The sequence below is a fragment of the Strigops habroptila genome, chromosome 3, assembly GCF_004027225.2.
Source record: "Strigops habroptila isolate Jane chromosome 3, bStrHab1.2.pri, whole genome shotgun sequence".
NCBI lineage: Eukaryota > Metazoa > Chordata > Aves > Psittaciformes > Psittacidae > Strigops > Strigops habroptila.
The window spans coordinates 12,641,155-12,663,074 of NC_044279.2; the positions used below are offsets into that span (position 1 = coordinate 12,641,155).

Sequence of the window (21,920 nt, forward strand, 5' to 3'; positions counted from 1 at the left end):
GTGGTTTAATTGGATTTGAGTTATGTCCAAGAGGCAACTCGATATTGTATACAAGCCTTTTTCATCCAGCTATCTAGACAAAATAAGAATTAAAAATCCTGAAGCTGCTAGGCCCAAACCAAGAAAGTGAGGAATGAAAAGCAAGACTGCAGTAACCACTCCTCCCAGATTTCCAGCACTATCCTGATTTTCCAGCTAATCCTGAAAGCTTTAATTTGTTCTCTTGTGATGCTGGTATCTTTTGAACATTTTCTCTACACCTTGATTCCACAGTTTCCAACCAGATCTCTTCTGCATTCATTCATATCCCTTGGTCATAAGTAACTGCCTCCAAACATCTCTATTCTCCCTGACATTTTTGTTTCATGAATGCCATAAACACACATTTCAGTAAATTCAATTTGTCAAGCCCTTGATTGCTTTTATTCTCTACATAGTGCTAGTGATTCCTGAAGAGAGAAACAACAGGCAGGAAATCCATTACTGAGTCAAGAAATTGTCATCTAAATTGAGCATATAGGAGGGAAAGTTTCAAGATAATACACACTTAGTTTCCTACCATATGGCTGTGTCAGGTTGGTTATCTGCAGTAAAGACATACCCTTAAATTACATAGGAAAAGTTTAGCTACTTTGAGGGTTTTTTATAAGCACTTCTTATCTCAAAGCAAGTTTGCCTTATCTCCTGGCACTACCAGAAAAAAAGGAGGTTCATCTTCCAAAAATAGTGCAAAAAAGTGAACAATCGTGACCTGGAAAACCCAGAAAGAAAGAGATACTGCCCAATTTTTGTTTCTCTCACAGTGAGACTCTGTTACTAAACAGTTCATTTTCGTACTGCTATAGTTCTGAATTTCTACAGATTCTTTTATGAGAGGATCTCACCGCAGTCAGCACTCACCAGGACCTCATCAAAGCCTCCTGCTTCCCTATCAGGGAGTTGAGCAAGTTATGCATCACAGTGTAGTTCTGTGAGGAGCACAAGCGACATGACTTGAAGCAAAGCAAGAACTAGACCCAAGGAGCCTCATTCACAAGCCTTTGCTCTGGCTGCTAGGTATGCTCATCCCTACCTAATGAGAGCAAGAAAGGGGCTTGAAGCACGAATTCTCAGTGAAAAAGGATGACTTTCATTCTACAGGAATGTTTTTGTGCCTTAGGAACAAGAAGGACCTGCATGACCCTGTGCGATATGGAGATTTCAGTTTTTAATGATCATATATGAATTACAAAGGACCACTGCTTCCACACTTGAAACAGAGATAGTTCTACTAATACAGCTTGGAGACAAATTAAATCATGCATTAGTACAAAAGCAGAGTGCAACTCTACTTTGTAAATCATAGGTCCTTGGAAAATTGTTTGTCATGAATTAGCTGTTACCTGTCAGCTTTTACCTGTGAGCTGTCACCTGCCTCTGCCAACACCCATCAACTGTGCTTAATAGTTCCAAGTAGCCAAAAAGGAGCAAAAAGGTTTTTCCAACTGATGAAGATCACCGCATCATCCAAAACAGCTGCCTAAAAGCAAAAGAAGAGAAATTGTTTTCTTCTTTCTTTGTCTTTCCTTTCTTGAGTATGTGTCTCCATGTCTCTGTCTTTTTTTTTTCCCTTTCTTTTTTAATCTCTTCCCTCACCTACCCCCATTTCTTCTCCCTGGTGAAGAGAACCTACCTAGCTTTCTGCTGTTACGTTATTTTGCAAAACTCTGAAATGGAGGAGAAGGCCTGCTCGCATCATTGGATACGCTTTCCTTTTTCCCTCCAACTATTAATTTTTGGCAAATCCTTGAATTCTTTTTTCCTTATGAAAACTCTTAGAGTGTGACAGTGTGACTCTGCTGATAATGATGTAAGTTAGGTACAGAAGCTAGAAAATAGATCAGATCAGGAATTTCCTAATAAAAAAAAATTATAAGACTTGATATGCACCAATTGTTACAGCTCTAACTGGAGCTATACAGTTGTCACTGGGAGAATTCTTTCTGAATTTAACATTTTTTCCTTTATAAATTCTCCTTATCCTCTTATATTTTATATTGAACTCTGTTCATTGTAAATACACAGTTTATAACAAACTTTGGCCAGAGGTCTGTGTAGGCAGACATTAGTCAAACAGGAGATGCAAAGCTGTTGGGAATCATAATGCCATTAATATTTCATTAGTTATAAAATATGGAATAGAAATTTGGGATTATATTCTGCTAAACAAAGCAGTAAAAATTATTTTTTTTTTAAGTAATTAGGTTACATTTGTCCTTCAGTCAGTGCGGTACTCCAAGACTGGTGATGTGACACAGAAATGCCAGTAGGAAGAATGAGATTAGCCAGTGATAAGCTCTCATTAAAAGTGAAATCTGAACAATTACAGTTCCACCTTTTGCTGGAAGGATAAAGGATTCTTCCTTCAAAATCTCCAATGTGTATTCTCCTCTGACCATGGTATCATGAATGTCCCAAGTTCCTTTCAAATCCATCAGCTGTCTTATGCACTGTAATTTTCTTTTCCTGCAGAGATTTAGACAAATTGGAAAAGAACCAAAAAGCAAAGTCAACCAACAGCTGTGAAATATGTAAATAGCAAATGTATTAGCATAGCATTATTAGCCTTTATAAAATAAGGGTTTTTCTTATGCAGGCTTATGAATACCTTTCTCTAAGGGTCACAGACAAGCACTGAAATACATATTCACAGGCTATCTTTCCTCTGAAATATTACTGCAGGTATTCAGCAGAGCTGCATTAAAGTATCAGCAATAGCAAAGATTTGCAAGACAGCATTATACCGACTCATAATGTGTAACTTTGAAAATACCATCTTTGCAGAAAAATACTCAAGTTTCCTAAATTTGATACACATGGAACATTAAAAAAACTCCAAATATTACATGTATAGACCTGGATGCATTGTCTATGCATACGTTTGTAGCATAGTCTACAGCTAAACAGAATTTTCTTGTCAGTGATTGTTGGCTGAAGACCTACATAGTTGCAAACTTGAAAATCGAAGGAAGTTTTCCACATAATTGTTACTGCAATTGTTTCAGACAGTATATTCCTGACAAAAAACTTGCCTCTAACAATTTTCACATTTTTGCTCATCTCTTGTCTAAAAAGATTCATATTTTGGTTTTGGTGCTTTGAAAGGATATAGACATATGCATGTATATTTTTACATGCACAGCACTATCATAGCATTAAAGACAAAGTATTCTGAAATGTAATAAATATAAATATAAATATAAATATAAATATAAATATAAATAAATATAAATATAAATATAAATATAAATATAAATATAAATATAAATATAAATATGGGAAAGGGGGTGTTTTAAGGGTTTGGGGTTATAAATTCAGAAAATAAGGTTCTAGATTCAAATCTTGAGATCAGTTTGCCATATCTGTCAATATTTCTATTCACATCTTACTGCCCTTTGTATTAGTAAGACATGCTTGACTTCGCTTAGTAAATGAAAGAGTATTGGTAAATTACTAGGTATTACTTATTATCACCAAAGTACGCCTTGACCCAGAGTATGACCAATTGAGTTATAGGAAGGTAATTTCTCAAAGTAATTTCTAAACAGTACAGGTTGTTGTTTTCCTTACAACTGTTGCTATCCCATAAGCAACAGCATAGAGAAGGTCTAAAAACTTGTATTACTAAATGAATATAAACTTTTTTTTTTAGTAAGAAATTATACATAACAAAAGAACAGGAAATTTAGCGGACTAACGTCAAATAATTTTGTATTTTTCATCACTGCAGAAAGAGTTACTCACCATGACAAAATGGATTTGTTGGTTATAAGAACTGACAGTGAAACCAAAAGCATTTTCAAATGGAATTATGAGAATATCATCATCACAGTTCTGTGGATATAAAGTGATTTTGATTGCTGGATTGCAAAGTAGGTCCTTAATGACCTATGCTAATATGAAGTGTCAGGTTTACAACTGATGGTGGTATTAAAGATGCAGTATTCCTTACAGTATCTTGTAAACTTGAACAGTTTACACTTCATTAAAAGGTATACAAATAGATTTTCATCTGCAAGTGGTAGAGCGTACTTGAGAAGTCAAAGTAATAATTTAAGAAAAATTAATTGTAAGCGCTGGGGAATTGTTCACAGGTGCATGAGACCAACGGGAGCTGCATTGCCTATGTGCCGCTTCAAACTGCTGCTTGCGCAGCTTTGGAAGGGACATTGCAGTAGGATCATATTCATTCTGCTCATCTGTAAGACTCCTATTTACCTGAAGCATGGCTAGGACTGAGATGCTAAAATATAAATGTTTCCCAGTGATAGTTTTCTTCCATGTATTTAGCATTCAACAAAGTAAGATCGAGTAAACAACACAGTATATACAATGTATATTACCTTCCCTGTATTTCATCAGCATAATTCTTCCTCCGGATACTACCAGCAACTCCACTGGTGCAAATAAGAATACCCTTCTGCCATGCTGTAGGTGAACTGTGGGCCTAGGGCTGTATCTTGACAGCAAAGAAGTGTGCTTTTCACCATTGGTTTCAGTGCAGTCAGGATTGTGTCCCAGGTCCTGTTTATTGTTTATCTGCTTTCACAAATATTTTGCAGCTTTCAGTTTGAAAACCATGAGTGTAATTTATCTTAGATCAAACATGAAGCCAGATGTGCAAGCATTTTACTATTCTATCTTCTAATAGCAAAAGTAACCTTGGCTTTGCATTCCTCTGATTGGAAAGAATCTTGATGTATAGCAAGACTCTTGAAATGCACAGCTGCATCTTTGCTTTCCAGAGCACAAAGAGTACTCCCCTTGAGGGAGGTTTATTTCAGTTATACAAGTACATACAAGTAGCAGTTCAGAAGAAAGCTTTTTAGTTTTACTTTCTCGATTCTTGTTTCTAAAAAAAAAAATACAGTGAATTTATCAAGTATATTATTATACATTCAAGCTCTACCTCATAATTATTTAATTCCTTTTTCCAGTAAAGGACTACAGCTACTCATGGCAACTGCAGAATTTCAACCAAAAAGGCTTATATGGAGCATACAGAAATCTTATGTCAACATTTTAAAACTTTGTGCACTTTGAATGCATGCTCCTGGTGGCAGTGTTGGGCAGTCTGGTCTCTTTGTCCTGGCCTCTCCAAACATGCCTTCTGCTGCCTCATTTCTGAAGAAGAGGAGACAGAAGGTTTAACATAGTAAAATTATAGAAAATGACAAAATTCATTTAATAATAAGTAAATGGAAAGTTTCAATCACCTTGTGTAAAGGTTAGTTTCCTATAAAAGTAACTGACAGGTTTTTATAAAACAAAGCTTGCTAGAGCTCAGTAATTTTGGTAAAATTACTGGATCAATCAGTTTAGTTTTAGCAAATAGAAGGCACCAGGATGTGCACAATAACATGCATTCTGCTTGGCTGAGGACCAGTCCCAGTGGTTCTTCCTCTTCACTTGGAAGCTGCTGTTCTGTAGAGTCTTTGAGCCCAGAACTATGCAAGTTTTGGAAAGAATTACCTATATCGCTGCATCTGACATAGGGAGACATTGCTAATAAAGTCTCTTCTTACATGTTAAATGTTCTTCACAAATCTTTCCTCCTTTGAAGTTTTCTACTAACAGTTTGTCTATCACATATGCACAGCCGTTTAGAGGTTCTATTCTAGTATTCAAAGTGCCAGTGACATAATTACAAATATCCTGTACTGCACAGACCCAGGCTGCTGCCAGCAGATTCTTCCTAAAATGAACATTGCTTTGCCAAAAATACATGTCTGCACTTAGGTTTATCTTTCTGGTAATCGTACATTTAGGAGCTTTAAGGCTTGATTCAACACTTTCATCATAGCACGGTTCCAAGTTTCATTCCTAAACTGCAACAAAAACCAATGCTAGATGCTGAATGGTTTAATACAAGATGATAAATTAACACCATGATATTCTGTATGAAGTTCTGCAAGACAAAGAAAATACACCTATTCAGGAACAAAAGCCAGTTCAGACTTACAGAGATTAGCTTTAAAGGGAACTGCCCATTGACAGGCACTTCCTTTTGATCACAAACAATAACTTACAAAAAAGATATTGCTACATTACTTCAAATATATGGCTATTCTTAACATATCAAGTTGTTCCCTAATTTGTCACAGGCCAGTTCTGGGGAATATTAGGTTGAGTGCAAGCAGAAATGGAAACACAGGATGAACCAGTCTCACAGCAGCTCCAAAGAGTAATTCTAGCTGGATGACCAAGAGAAAAGGCTTGTGCCCTTTCAAACTTAAAAGCATACTGAGACTATCAAGATTTAATTGCTTTCTGTAGATTAAAGTCATTCTGTCTCTTTTAAGAATTCTGTTAAAATCTTGACAGGATGTGAGTAAAAAATCATTTCTCCAATTTCGCAGTGGAGCAGCATCAGTTTCGAAGTTTTTGGTTTTCAGGAGTTGTGCTGGTGCAATAATTTACATTTAGATAGCACCTCTCATCTTGAAGGATCCCAAATCACTTTACAAAATCTTAAGGGTGTGAAGGAATTGACTCCTTTAACCACCAAGGAATAGATGTGCAGCAACCTATAAACTAGATCACCAAAGCCCACATAACTCAACTCTTAACACAGCCGATAAACACAAATAAAACAGGAATACCAAATCCAAAGGGTTGTTGCCATCCAGTGGAATCTCTAGACTGTATTTTAGGTAAGCAGGGTACCAGTCCCCCAAATTCCAGCAGGTCATGGCTGTTACGCCAAAAAAAGCATAAGACATTCAGTTGCCTCCATATCTATTTTTGGGAAAATGTCTTTGCCCTAGAGCATTAGTTCAGTATTGACTCAAGTTAACTGTGAATTACTCAGCTGCTACCATTACAGTCCATGCTGCCTGTAAGGATCAGTCCACTAGAAGGCAGGTAGCTTTAGTCCAAACTCTTCCAAAGTGATAAGGAGCTGCCCACAGAGGAAATCCTTTTTTCTCATTTCTCTCACCACATCCACGTATTTCCAGAAGGCTAAGACAATATTGCTGTCCCCCAGTGCATTCTCTGTGTTCTTTCTGCCTTGAAGTTACCTGCTTACAGTATTAAATCCACTTCTGTCTTCCTTCTGTCTCAGGAAGATAATATATACTCATATGTTGCATCACCGTCCTACAGATGCTGATGTGACAGACCTTACCCCGTTTATACCATGAAACATGCGTGGTATGATATTCTGTTTTAGAGCCATATTAATGTGTTAGTAAAGCAAAAGGTGGTTTATTTACCTTTTTGGTTTTGGTAGGCCAATGGAAATCAGATCTGGTTTGGCACATTTTGCAATTCACTCTGGATGAGATAATAAAAGAGATAATAAACCAGAAAATCTTAGTTACAACATTTCAAAATCAGCAAAGGAAGTGTGACGAAGTTCAGCTACGGACTTGTTCCAGTTTCTTGTAATGCCAGCAAAGTAGCTGTATATGAAAACAAATCAGTTATTTTACAGCATTTCATCTAGTAAAATGCAAATACTTTGAAACCAACTGCATGAAAAGTACTTTAAATGGGTTTACCTGCATTTGCCTTCACTTACCACCAGTTGTTGTTATTGGTAATGTACATCTTTCTAGCAAAATCTTGCCCTTCTTCATAATAAAAGACATTTTATAATTGAACTGAATAAAAGCACTGGTCAATTCACCTAAATACAGCCATTAAACTTTCCCTTTCATTGTACTTAAACTACAAATACTGTTACTAACTTTCACAATTTTAAAACATTAACAATCTTATCTTCATCATAACTGATGTTATGTTAAAGGAACATTACCACCATCTTACCATCTGTTTCACTTTGCCTAGAAATGGACAGGAATCTAGCAGGAATACATACATGTACCACCTAGGAAGTCAGGAAGGAGGGGAGGACAAAAAAAAAACGTGCAATAAAAAGCAGGAATTGCGCTTCAGTAATTTGAAATGGAGCACAGAAATTGATGCTGCATCTTTGAGAAATGTATTTCATCTTTAATTCCCCATTTTCCTATTCAGAACAAGTGCTGCCCAGGACTGGTTTTCGAGCGGATTCCTCTGGCAAGTATTCTTCAGCCTTCGTTGTTCTGTAAACTAGTTGTCCTTCATTTTATGTTTTAGTTATTCTTCTTTCTTTAATCATTTCTCTAGATAATGGCCAGTCATGACTGCCCAGTCACCATTTTAATTTTTATGAGCTTTGTGGGGTTACAGAATGCTAATTCTAAATCTTTTCATAATAGATCTACATTTTGAGCAAGGAAAAGTGTTTTCCTCAGCCAGTCTTTGTGTATGTTTCACAATGTTTTATGTGTACTTTCATACATTAGTGTTCACTCTAACATAAAAATGCATCTCTATTCCTCACGCCCAAATCTAAGCTTAAGCAATATTTTTTGTAAAACTAAAATGAATTCTATCTTGATTTTCAATAGAACTGATGTATTTTGCAGACTCGCCCATTCTTTGCTCCCATTTATATATCCCGTTCTGTAAAAATCTAAAAGAAAAAGCTTTCAAAAACAGATTTGTTCAGGTGTTTGAATCCACGTTGGTCTTGTAAAGAAGTGGCAATGGACTTGTTTACGAACCAGCAATATTTGATTTCCTGATGTTAAATGAACTGTTAAAACAAGCATACCATACAAAAAAGCTGTTTTGACAATCCCATTAAAGTCTTTTCTAATCCTACACAGGTTGAACAGACATCTTTAAGTATGATACTGGGCTGGTTTTGCATACCCCAGTAGAGTTTATATATTGAATAACTGTTAGCACTCAAATTCTTTTTTTCTTTTTTTTTCCTTTGCTTTACTGATTTTTACACTGAACTCTTTATTTTCCAGCTTTTCCTCTCTATAACTATCAAGAGGAAATACGTGTGTTTTTTAAAAGAGCTACTCACATTGGGAACCAGCAGACCCATGACTGTTTTCAGGTTTTTCACATCTTGCAAGAGCATCTGAAACTCAGATAAAAAGTTATCGTAGATTCGTGTCAATCACAATTCACAATTCATAGTAATGATTTATATGGAACAAAAATCTTCACCATCTTCAGCAAAGGAGTCCAAATTAATCTTTATTTTTAGTGGGATATTTGAGTACACCCAGAAAGACTGTAAAATTATTACAACTGAGTTCTTCATCCTTGCTTTAATTACAATATAGAAAAGATATAAAAAAGAAAAAATTCCATCTCAATATTTACAGCATCATCCCAACTAGCAGGTTTATCAATATAAAAATCACACAAGACTACAGTACAGAAATGTAGCTGCGAGTTGATAATCACATCTTCACCTATGAGATCTCACTATTTTTCAGTAGCAATCTATATTGCTACCTTTACATTCCTTGTCATTCAGGAACCAGAAAACAGGATTTCCCAATGCTCTTTATTGTCCTTACTGTGCAGCAATGATCAGATCACAGCTTGTCCAATACCATTCTCAAATTCATGGGGGAGCCAGTTGGTTTTATGTCCTAGCAAAATGAATTGTTGTTTGGGTTTTTTTTATCTTCTAGGCCAAATTATCAGTTAAGAAATTTTTGCTTTACGGGAAAAGAAGCAGCACAATGCTGTAACTATTAAAAAGACTATGAAGTTACAAGCAGGCAAAGCTAAAGTTCTATTTTTAATATAAATGTGTGGAGAGGCAAGGGAGAACAGACAACACTGTTATTCGTGCATAAGATACTCATATTATATGATCAGAAATATTGTCTTTAAGCTGAAACTCTCCTTTCAGTGAAACTGGTAGGAGATGGGATGTTCAGGTATATTAAGTTGACTGGAAGGATAAACAAACTATGCAAAAGACTACACTAATTCAGCCTTGGCTTAACTGCCTTGACTGCAGACCTATTCATTTCTTCTTACTTGGCATGAACCACAAGGTGCTAATCTAGTTTATCAAAAGAAAAAAAAAAGGCACATTTTCCATAATGAAGTGATATTAACCAAGAGTTTGCAGTATAATGCAAGGCACAGGAGCATCATTTTTCTCTAAGTATAGGTAATTTTCTTTGTATGATCAACCGAAAATCTGCTCTAGCAAGAAAAGGCAAAATTTAGTTTATCTAAAAATCCTTTGTGGGGAAAAAAAAAAAGGCACAAGCTTAAAGAAGCAAGCACTGAAGAAATATTAGATGTAATCTAATATTTAGATGTAATCTAATTAAATGTAGAAATTAGATGTAATCACACCAATGGAGTCGTATCATACCAAGCATGAAAGCTGAAACAACCAACACCAGCAGTTGAGGAAATGCTCTTAAGTGCAGTAGCAGTCGCTGGTGATAGTATGATATTACTGTGAAAGAATAAGTAAAATCATGGGGTGCAATACATCAGTGAAAATTCCGAATGAGGCAGGTGACTAGTGACAAAGGCCACAGACAAGCTTAGGTACCAGCGTCTTCTTTGCCTGTGTCTTTACTGGAAAGGTCTGTGTGCTGTTAGCTTGCAGAGGCTTGCAGTAACAGGGAGTTGGGCTAGGTGACCCAGGGATCCTTTCCAGTCCCTTGTCTTGTTTGCTTGGTGAGATAGAAAAGAGCATTATATTTTAAAAGCAGCTTTCAGTGCCCCAGTAAGAGCTGGCAGAGGATGGGTTCCATAGACTCCAAGTATTTGGGACGGAGGGCTCTTCTGGGCAAGCGTGATGGCACAGTCATTTAATCCCAAGGCTTCCAAACTGTGTTAGAGCTCCTAGAAAAGTATGCCCATATACAGTAATTTTAGCCTAAACCTTTTCATGGTCAACCTTGCTTACCTTTCCCATTCTAAATGTGTAGAAAAACAGCCTCTTTTGAAAAAACACTACCTCTTACTTTGGCATCTGCTGTAAACATTGGTTTGAATCAGCTTTGCCAATGTGAGTGTTTGAGGGATGTTTTCATCTCTGTGTGCAAGACCATGTATTCTTCACAATCTGGCATTCTTGTACTTTCTTAATGTATTCCCAGCTGTGCATATTCATTCATGTGTGTGCAAATAAAGGTAATGCTTAGTTTGTGGCAGACTGCTGGAAACAGTGTCTTCGAGTGTTAGACCTGGGCTATAAACAGTGATCCTACTGTGTCTATCTGCAAATCCGTCTCCCTAGTACTAAGCCCCACTTTGTTACACTTAGGCACAGCAAATCAGGTAGAGATAAGGTATCCCTTTCATCTTAGAATTCCTTTGTGTCTTGCAACATATAAACAACCTTTCCATTAACATACTGTGCATGCAAAAACTTCATATGTTCTTTTATTCACTGTTGAGACACTTATCAAATAAATTTAAAAAAGTCAAGATAATAAGCTGTTAGGATCTGTTTGGGTTTGTCTTCTAAATATATGAGAAGCAGCATGATAGGGAAAGGTAATGCTTTTATTTTACCAATTGAAATATTTGTAATTCAGTAAGTTTACTTGTACAATAAACATTACTGAAATAATGCACTATGCTGCTGCCTAGAGAGGTCACAGTGTAGAGCCACTGCATGTAGTTCTGTGCCTCTGTCTTTGCAAGACCTGACTGAAACTGAATCAGCTTTAATCCTAGACTAAACTGCCCAATTCTGCAGTTTGTGAGGTGTCCACTGATGGCTCTGGAGGGGACCTGTAAATGAGTCGCTGAAGTACCGTGTTTAAGCCATCTGTAGTCCCTCCCCTCCTGAGGAACCAAGGCACAACTGGTGACACTATGAACAGTTTGCTGAAATAAACCTACTCATCCCTTTTTGTTTGTTGGGGTTGACAACGAGCTGACACTGGCCGAAAGCTGTCACAATTTATAGACCAGAGTGCGATCTGTATGAAAGACCATTCCTGCTAACCGCTGCCCTGCTTTAGGTGATGAGCCTAAACCATCTCTGAACATGCAGACAAAGCAATAGTCAAATTAGAGAAGTTCTTAGTCCTCTAGCTGCTTACAGTTTCACTTTAATTTTTATTTAGATTTCTCTTTTGTATTTTGAGGGCATCAAGACCACCCCCCCCCCCCCCCAAAATGGGCTCACTCAAATGAAGCTAAAAACACTTTTATAAGAAACTGACTTTTAAAAACCACCATGTTCCCGAACTGATATATTCCAGGGGAGAATATATGTTTACAGGCAAGTTATGCAGGCATATGGAAGCACAATCTTACTGATTCATAAAGCTGTTGAGACTTTGAGTAGCATTAAGGAGTTCAAGTTAATGATGTTAACTTTCAATTTAAACTCTTAAGACTCAGTCTTATAATGATAGCTTTCGTCAAAATTCTTTATTGAAGGTATTACCTGAAAGCAGAGTGCTTAAAAGCTATGTTATATAAAAAGACATACTGCTTTATATCTGTATGTGGAACTTAAATGGCCTGTAATGATTATTCATCTTTTGTAAGCTGATTGATTCTTTTCCTGTGTATCTCTATCTCCCATTTCAGTTTATTTTCTTTAGGTTTTAATGAAGTGCAAGGAAAAAAAAATGAAATACCACAGGTGGATGAACAGCAGTATATTATGCAGTCAGTTGTAGGAAGAAGACACCTCTATAAACTGTATTATGGACAGACTTTTCCAGTACTGTTCTCCTGTGAATGCATTCTTGCTTGGTTTAGTGTATTCTACTGAACATAATCATCCTCCAAGAGATAGCTACATTTTTAAGTCTCCTCCTTGTCTGTGTACAATACATTGTGTCCCATTTGTTTCCACCAGCTCTAACCAGGATGCCATTAGTCATGTGCAGTGAACACAAGGTGGGAGGGAAGATGGTGCAAATTCTCAAGACAAAGCCAAAATGTTTTGCTCAGTGAGATTTCCCTTTAAACCAGGTCCCGATTACAAGGAGCTGGATGTTCACCTTCGAAGAATGGAGTCTGGGTTTGGCTTCAGGATCCTGGGTGGAGATGAGCCTGGCCAGCCTGTGAGTTATGTTTCCTAACTTTCCTTTTTATAACTCTAAAATCTGTGTAAAGGTCAGAAAAATGTTGCTACCTAGCTGAACCCACATGAACACCATGTTAAGGCTATAAGTAAAATGGCTTCTTTATTCATCCATAGAAAAAGACGGGACTCTCAGGCTGTCCTCATCTGAAAGATGTCACAGCTAATTAAGTCAAAATTGGAAGAAATTAAGTTAGAAACAGTGCATCACTCAGCCCTTTATTGCAGAGTGTGACCTGGCACCTTTTAATCTTGACTTTCCAAAACTGAGTTTAAGCAGAAGATTTAAAAAATCAAATTATGTAAGACTATATATAACTGTGTTCAATGTAGACAGACTATATATATATATGCACATAAGGTCAAAAGATGCTGTTGAGAATGCAGTTTATTTCCAGAAGCACAGAAGGCCCCACCAGGGAACAGTAGTCCATGTTCCAGGTTAGACAACAACATCATGTGATGCATCAGGCATAAAAATGATAGCTTTATATCACTAAGAGGGACACATCCCTGTAACCAAATGAAAAGTAACAAAACCAACATAGATTCATTACATAAAATAAATAAAGTATAAAAAAAAATATACACAAATTTTAAAAGAAAAGTGTACACATGTTGGTAAAATAGTAATACATATAAATACTATAATTTGGAAAGAGAAGGCAGAATTAGTACTCCTTCAGAATAACTTTGATGATGTAACTATGGTTTGTCAGTGAGGACTAATCCCAAGTCAATACTGACATTTTATTATCACAACCTCATACGTAGTCTTGTGTTACCACATTTCTGAGATAATGTATAACTAGTTGATAGATATAGTCCATATTTAAATTCATATGGAAAAATACATTTGTCATTCAAGCATTAACATTAACCAACACATGGCTCTTAGAAACAAAGAAGTTCCTCTATTTTAAAATTGTCAACATCTGTCAAAGCACTGATAAATATTAATAGTTTACTGATGCCTCCTGTAAAAAGAAACAAATGCACTGTATTCTAAAGAAGGTGCTTCAAGTGCTGATTGAAATGCAGAGGCCCTATTTTAGAATAACTGTTTTGGAATAGATTTTGAAAGCTAAATAAGGTGTATATATTTTTTGAAAGCTAAATAAGGTATAGCCGTACAGAAGGACTTAAAAAAACACTTTTTCATCATCTGCATTTGCAATGTGCCTGAAGATCCTCTGACATCTAACTTCCTTCCATGGAGTATGTCCCAGCACACATAAAATGAAGCCACTGAGCTATCATGTGCACATTCTCCAGCTGAGCATTTCTCCTGTCCTTTCGGGATGGCCCAGCTAGTATGGGTTCTCAAAGACCACTTATTAAGTGAAGCCGAAACAGAAATCTGTTAGGAGCTAGAGGAAATACCCATTTTATCCTGCAAAGAATTGGCACTGGTGGAAGATTTGGAAATCTCCCTCTACCTGCTTTGGACAATAGTGTATAGTGACATTTCCAACCTCTCAGGAAAGTGTCCCTGGCTACAAAGCTACTCAGTATTCTAGGAAAGTCTGCCTTGGTGTCTCCTTTAGGGCTTTTTTCATTACAAATTGATAATTAAGTAGGCACAGACTGAGTGTCTGACTGGCTCTGCAGTTTGGATGTTTATGACATTCCCAGGGAGAAAAGCGCAGCTCAAATGCCTCATCTAAAAGCTCATTACTTATATAAAATGGAATGATTTCAACCTAAAGGACTGAGAAAAAAAGTGGTTTAGAATATCTGATTTAAATGGTTAAGAATACATGCTGTAGTTCAGGGAGACCTGAATTTATGCCTCTTCTCAACAACCCAATTGAGCAGGAGCTTGGAAATGAGTCTTTTGCCTCCCAGCTGCATGCATTATGCACTGAACTGTTACAGAGGAAGCAGGTCTTTATAGTTTCTTTTCAGCAAAGGACTGACCTGGCTTTACTGTGAAAAGTCAAAGAGTTGTAGCTGGATACCAAGTACAGAGATAAGCACCTTGCTACTTTTGGAGAGCAGAACCAAAAATGCTGCCTTCTGTGAGCCACCTTCTAAGATGCTTCGCTATCCTGCTGGACAATTGCTCTCAGCCTGCACTTAGCCTCAAGGTTGCTATCTCTATTTCAGGGCTTGCAAATACAAAAACATTTTTCCCCAAGATATATCAATCTAACAGGGCTCTATGTCCCCACAAACCATGTCTCAAAGCCCTCAGGAATAAATAATAAGATCCTGGCTTGAGGCTGAGGATCCTATGAAGTGAAAAGGCACATGCTTAGAGCTAGGTGTTGCAGTGCTGAACATCTCAGTTCTCACTCCCTCTTTGTTGCCCATCTACTTGTTTTCACTGCTCAAATTCATCACCAAAAGAAAAAAAAAAAACCCAAACAATAGATGTATTCCACTTTCTATTTTTATTCAAAATACAAGAATTCTTAACTCTGTTTTATCTACTCCACTGCTTTCCCTGGTCCCACATGGACAGCCCACCTGCAGCCTCCCATTCCTTTCACCACCAGAAAAGGAGAGGCAGTTTCTGTCTGTCCTCCAAACCCCTGCTTTTCATATGAAACAAGAACTGAGACACTTTGAAGTGTTTGTTTCAGCTCTCCTGCTGTGCAGTCACATAACACAGAACAAAAGGAAGCTTTCATTGCCTTTTGTCTTTGTGGTTTGGTTTCTAAAAAGGAATATGGATTCCTCAGCATAAGGCAATAAATTTTTCAAAGCAGCAGAATCCACACACAATTTTTTTAGAAGGACAATACTGACACTATAGAGAGGCTGTAGATTAGTTTCCTTCTAGTTAAATGAGCTACCTGGCACCTTAGATGGAGAAAAGGCTGATGGACTACTCCACTTTCCATATTTGTAAGCATAAATATGCTTTCCAAAGGAAAGACTTAAATTCATTGAGAGATTTCAAATACCAAGACTGTGGGTTGTGCCACTGCCAATCACCTTTCAAATGTCTCAAGATCATACCACCATAGGTATTTATCACATCTCCCAGTAACTTGAGTTAATCTGACTCTGTTACAGTGAATTATAATATCACTGAGAGGTTCCAAATATATGTAAACTGGAACTTTACTGAACTTGCAAATTGCTGTCTCAAAGCAGAGAAGTATTTTGCATACTTCTCTGCAGCTCAAACTCAAGATCACAGGAACCATATACACAATTGCACTAAAACTTTCACCTTTTCAGCACAGACTGACTGGGATTCTTCTCAAAAATGTCTGCAAAATGTATGTCTATAATACTTTTATGATCAATGCCAAGAAACAGACGTTTCTAAGACGTAACAGATGCCCGTAGAGCAAAATGTTAGGGTAATGCAGACCATGGCTTAGGAATTCCTATTTATAACATTAATTAGATAGAGTTCAGATGATTAGCTTGGATTTAGAAATCACAGACACTTAAAATTAGGTGAGATGAATCAGACTTTTTAATTTTTACTATGATGTCCCTGTGAAGCTACTGTGTTATATTCAGAGAAACTGAAACACAAAGTCAAATAATTAACTAAGAATCACAAAGAAAGTTAGTATCAAAACAGATTAACATGTATGAGTTAATAGACCTAGGCTTCAATTTCTCATTATGCTCTGTCACAATCTTCCTAATCCCAGCATTTCTCACCTTTAATCTCAAGCAATAGGTGAAACTTTCCTTTTTCTCTACAACACACTCTTTATTGCCTACATGTCATCATCCTTTTCCTCATACACTCAAAGCAATATTATGCCAGTACAAAACTGCATTACAGAGGTAATATAATCCTGATAAATAATTTTCCAGTTTGTGTTTTGCTTGTAGAATTTATAACTTTATGGAAACTACTCAGCCATGAAATGAGAAGATACTGGATAAGAAACAAGTTCAGACACAGAAAATGAAAAAGAAGGAAAATTAAGTTATTCTTGCAGTTAAATATACCAAATAACAGATATGGTGGCCATCATCTAAACAAACAGACCTAACTGAGGTGTTTAAAGTAAGACTTTGCTGCTTATGTTAGAAGTCAGTTTCACCACTGAGATAAGTTACACAATCACATTCCACTGTGGATATGTGAAATATCAGCAATAACTAATTAATAACCAAAACCAGAAAGAATTTTTGCACTTTGCTGTAGATCCTGATGACCTACACACTATGATCTGCATTTATGTTTCTCCAAAGGTTAAAGATGCACAAATTGTTCCATACTTTGGCAGACAATTACAAAGAAACTGCAAATGCTCAATAAAATCACAAGAAGAAGGCAGTACCTACAGTCTTCCAAGCTGAAGGGGGTTATCACCCATCTATTCCCAAGATAACTAAGAAAAAGTTGTTATTCATATGAGATGCCTGAATGTAAAGTTTTGAGACTACTTTGTGGAGATCTAGCTAAATGTAGGTTTAGACAGCATTTTTTCTGGTCCAGTAAAGGAGCATAAATACATGATTCATAGTTGGATTTTACACAAAGAATTTTCCAAAGCTTTGGGGTATATTCTTGCACTGTTTGAGGGACAGAATGGAGAACCTGAAAGAGTCTGTCTGGCAACTCAGCCTGGCACTGCTTAACAGGATCCCAGGAACACCAGAAAGCAGGAAAACAACACATCGTGTTCTCTCTTTGCTAAGTTTTGAAAGCAAAAGTGAGCTAAAGTGGGGCTAGAAACTAGTGAAAATTTTCCAGGCTCCACATGGGGTTTCATTTAAACGCTCTGCTGGGATACTTGCAACTCTGCAGCTAAGACCACAAAAAACACAAGGCCACCTGCATCACTACCATATCTAGCCTTTGCAGTTCATCATGAAAAGCAATACTTGATAGCTTTTATCTTTTATTATTGAAAGGGGATTGTCAAACCACATGTCACATCCATCATTCTGTGCTCACTCTCACACTGAACAAGAGAAAGGAAAATTTGGAACACGCTCTGTGAATGCTTTAATATTCTTTCAAAGAAAGCAGGTTTTGTTTGAATCAGTCTCAACTGTTCTACCAGTTATTCCACAGGGGAAATACATATGTCTTCTTCTAATAAATTATGTGAATTTATGTGCATAGAAAGTGGAGAAAGTCGTTAAAAGGTTTTGAACAGATTTTTCACAAGTTTATATGTCCCATACAAATTACATTTAAATATCAATTTGAGAAAACATCTGCCCAGAGTAAGCTCACACTTTTCCTCTTTTTCCATTTTGTTAATCAACCACTACCTGAGCAATTATTCATTATGAGTAACAATGTTTAATATAGAACTTATTTTCCAAAGCAGACTCTGTATAGTGGGGTCACTTCCACTATAGACCACAGGTGCTTAAATTACACATCAGTGAAGAAACTTCAGTAAGAAATATGCAGATTACCCCTTACATGGGATTAATCTGTTTAGCTCTTCTGCATAATGTAGTCTATATAAACTCAACACTCCTTATAGACAGATTGTCTTGATTGGAAGATATCCAATCAAGATGAGGATTAGATGAGGATTCTCAGGTGTATCACACCTACACAGGTAAGAAACATCTTAGCTTCTTACCAAAGGCAAGGAAGCCTTCTTCATCTTCAGTCATACCCACAGAGGATAAGCACAGCTTTCAAACACACACAGACCTCTTCCCCTGCACTGCACCACTAGCATAGTTTCAAAATCACTGCAACATTCACAGCGCTAAGTTGGAGGGTCAGGGTATATATGACGGGATTTTGTTTCTTTGCTGCCTAGATTCTCATCGGAGCAGTAATTGCCATGGGCTCAGCAGACCGAGATGGTCGTCTCCATCCTGGTGATGAGCTGGTGTATGTAGACGGGATTCCAGTGGCCGGCAAAACCCACCGATATGTGATTGATCTTATGCATAATGCTGCCCGAAACGGGCAAGTGAATCTTACTGTGAGGAGAAAGGTGCTACCTACAGGTGAGTGAAAGCTGAGAAAGGTGAAAGCAAACACAGATCTCAGTGCTGGCAGCACAAACAGGTGCTGTTAAAAAAAAAATAGAGAAAATTAAAGTCGAAGTCGATGTTCGTGTCATTTTGAAGAAAGAATAATCGTAAATGTGTGTCCCTTCTTTCTGTGATAGAAAAGCTACAGCTGAGTGTTGTTTCCTTTGGAAGTGGAAACAATATTGGCAGCCCTGGTGTGGTGATCATGAGTGCTCTGGATTTGTTCCATGCTGTCTTGGTCTGTGCTGTCTCCTCTTGTCCACTTTTTGGGAAAAAAACATTCACCTAAGTTAATGTTGTTAAAGCTGGCTGTATCAAAAAGCAATCAGAGAAAGGCTCAAAGACTGTTAACTGTTTAGGGCAGGAACTCATTTCACTCTCATATTTGTTAAAAGCCCATTTCTGGTCTCACTGATGTCATCTGGAATTTCCCCCCTGACTGCAACACAAGCTGGCTGAAAACCTTCTGTATGGCACAAGCGGCTCTTAGGAACAGGGCAGAGTAATCTCTTCAAGCAGACACATTCAGAAAATAAACCTAAAATGACATGGTCGAGGGTGAAGTGTCCCTGCCCATGGCAGGGGGGCTGGAACTAGATGATCTAAAGGTCCTTTCTGACCCTAACCATTCCATGATTCTATGAAGAATTTGAAGTATATTAAAACTTTAGACTAGCTTCGTCTCAATTGTTGAAAGTCACTGCAACCTGGAAAAATGTGTGGCAGTGTCTATTAAAGCTTTAATGGGAGAATTTGCTGCCATTCTATTGCAACCTTTGCTTACCCAAGGAAAGAAGTTTATTTAAGAACTTTTCAAACATTTGTGGTGGTGAGTACACTTCACTGAGGCACCAGAAATGAGCAAAGCCACATTCCCAAGCCTGTCCTGTCTTCCGCCTCTCCATGCCCTAGATCCGCTGTCATTGCCTGCGCCGTTCGTCCCCCTGCCAAAAAGCCGCCTTCCCACTCACCCCCGTCTTCGCAGTCCCCCTCCCACTGCGGCACCGCAGTGCCAGTCTCGCGGGACTGACTTTCTTCTGTTACTGACTCCAGAGTCCTCCAGCCAGAAAGGTCCCCCTCCGCCGGGCGCGACACCCCCTCGCAGCTCCCCCAGCGCTAGGAAAATGGCCAATAACCAAGGTAATCCGCCGGGCGCTTGCGATTAGCACCTCTCCCGGGTCAGCCGCCTGTACAGACTGCAGGCAAGATTAGCAAGAGGGTTAGCACAGAGTGGATGCCAGCTTTCGCTGCTGCTTGTTTCGTATGAAATGAAAGAGTCTATTAGACACTCTGGTCTCCTGGCACAGAAAGCGAAGCAAGCTGGTAAAACACCTGGAGTTATTCTTGGACCTTGAGAGTGCCACACCGGGGAGTAGAGTGTGTATCTCATTAATGTTTAAGCATTTCAGGAGCTGAACAGGATTTTAATTTCATGTGTTACAACATAAGCTTTGTGGAAAAATTTTGAAACGACCGATGTTTGGCAGGACTGAAAGATGCTATACTGACACAGCAGGCCAACTGATTCTTTGTGAATTTCTCACCAGCATGAATGCATACAACAGAGGGATCTGGGGCTTTCTTTACCTGCCTGATAACTGATGTACGTACCTTAGCCCTCACCTGGAATCGCCATTTTACACAGATACTTACCTAGATCTGGAACAGAAAATCACCATTCACGAGCTCTGGGAAAAAAAAAAAAAATATATATATATATATATTAGGAAAATGTGGTATTTGGAACACCGCTGATTAAAATGCCATTTTCTTTTCAGAGGCAGAAGCAAAATGTAATGTTTCTGATGAATATCTATTGCACAGCTGACAATCAATAGCCATTTACACTTTTCCTCCTTTATCTTTCTTTTCCTGTACTTAGTGGCATTCGGTTCCATTCTTTTATGGCCAAGCCAGCTCTTGGTCACTCTTCAGGGTAAGATAATTTCCTTTCTGTTGCAGCCATACTGACATAAACAATATTCAGCTTTCTGAAACATGACAGCCAGAAAATGAGATCTCTCTTGTCACTGACTCTGGCATTTAGTTGCAGATTTGGTTCAATAACTCTTGCAGATTTTCAATTCTAATGCAGGAGTGTAATAATTTTTTGTTTTTCTTCCTCTTTATTCTCTCTAATCACTTTATTTCATAGTTGCAGAAGGACTATTAAAGGACACACCTGACCGAGGAAACAACAGCTTGTCCTTGGATGATGTTTATGTTATTAATATATACACACTAAAGGTCTAATTTGCAAGCTCTCTTCCTAGGATGTATGTGTGTATGCGTGAGGTCTTCACATGTTCGGTAGAATGACTCTGCCACTCTCATTGCTCCGAACAGAAAACTTACATTCATCTGAAAGTTCTGTATTAAAACTGTCAATACATGCTGAATCATGTAAACAACTTTGATCTGTGAGGAATATAAATCTTTTTTCCCATCTGGAAGTGTAACTTTACTGTTTTCAATTGCCAAAATATTTGTACTGTGTAATCCCACAAGATTTAACTTGTTCCCTGTTCCTGTACTACCAAGCAATACTGAAGTGTGGATGGACTCCATTTTCACTTCTGCCCTTACGAACTCGCCACACAAGAGTATCTTCAAAGCCTTTAAATGGCCACCTCTTCTGTCACAACACCCACAGAAAAACTATTTGTGATTATTTTTCATTGTGTAACTGCTCTGTTCCAGGAACATCTTTTGAGCATGCTAATCAACTTGTAAGAAGACCATTATGCAGCTAATCCTAATTAGTCTATGTTAGCTGCCTGCTTAAATTCTTTTAATCCAAACACAGATAATTTTATATTGGATTAGACAGTCACATTTTCCTCTTCATGACAGATCAACCAGCAGACAAGGGAATAGTGCTCGCTAATGGATTTGCAATCCAGATAGCCAGTGTTTCTTACTTTCCTTTCCTCTCTTGAAGATAGCTTAGCAGTGAGTGTTCATGCTTACTTTATCTGATTACTCTTCAACGTTTTGCATAATTGTGTAGATTCCTGTCTCTCTGCATCTATTACGGCTCCTAGTTTAATACTTGTGGTAGTCT

General features: G+C 37.7%; 1 protein-coding gene across 8 annotated transcripts in view; it reads left to right on the forward strand.

Annotated features, from left to right (window-relative positions):
* MAGI2 (membrane associated guanylate kinase, WW and PDZ domain containing 2) overlaps nucleotides 1-21,920 on the forward strand; it is a 737,601-nt gene that overhangs the window by 652,420 nt on the left and 63,261 nt on the right. For 6 of the 8 annotated variants that reach the window (XM_030478640.1, XM_030478639.1, XM_030478638.1 and 3 more), the window contains 4 exons: nucleotides 8,023-8,064; nucleotides 12,811-12,902; nucleotides 18,637-18,829; nucleotides 19,910-19,996. In XM_030478640.1, coding sequence (XP_030334500.1) covers nucleotides 8,023-8,064; nucleotides 12,811-12,902; nucleotides 18,637-18,829; nucleotides 19,910-19,996 — 414 coding nt within the window. The remainder of the gene's footprint in view (nucleotides 1-8,022; nucleotides 8,065-12,810; nucleotides 12,903-18,636; nucleotides 18,830-19,909; nucleotides 19,997-21,920) is intronic. The other 2 variants (XM_030478641.1, XM_030478636.1) reach the window with 1 other exon arrangement.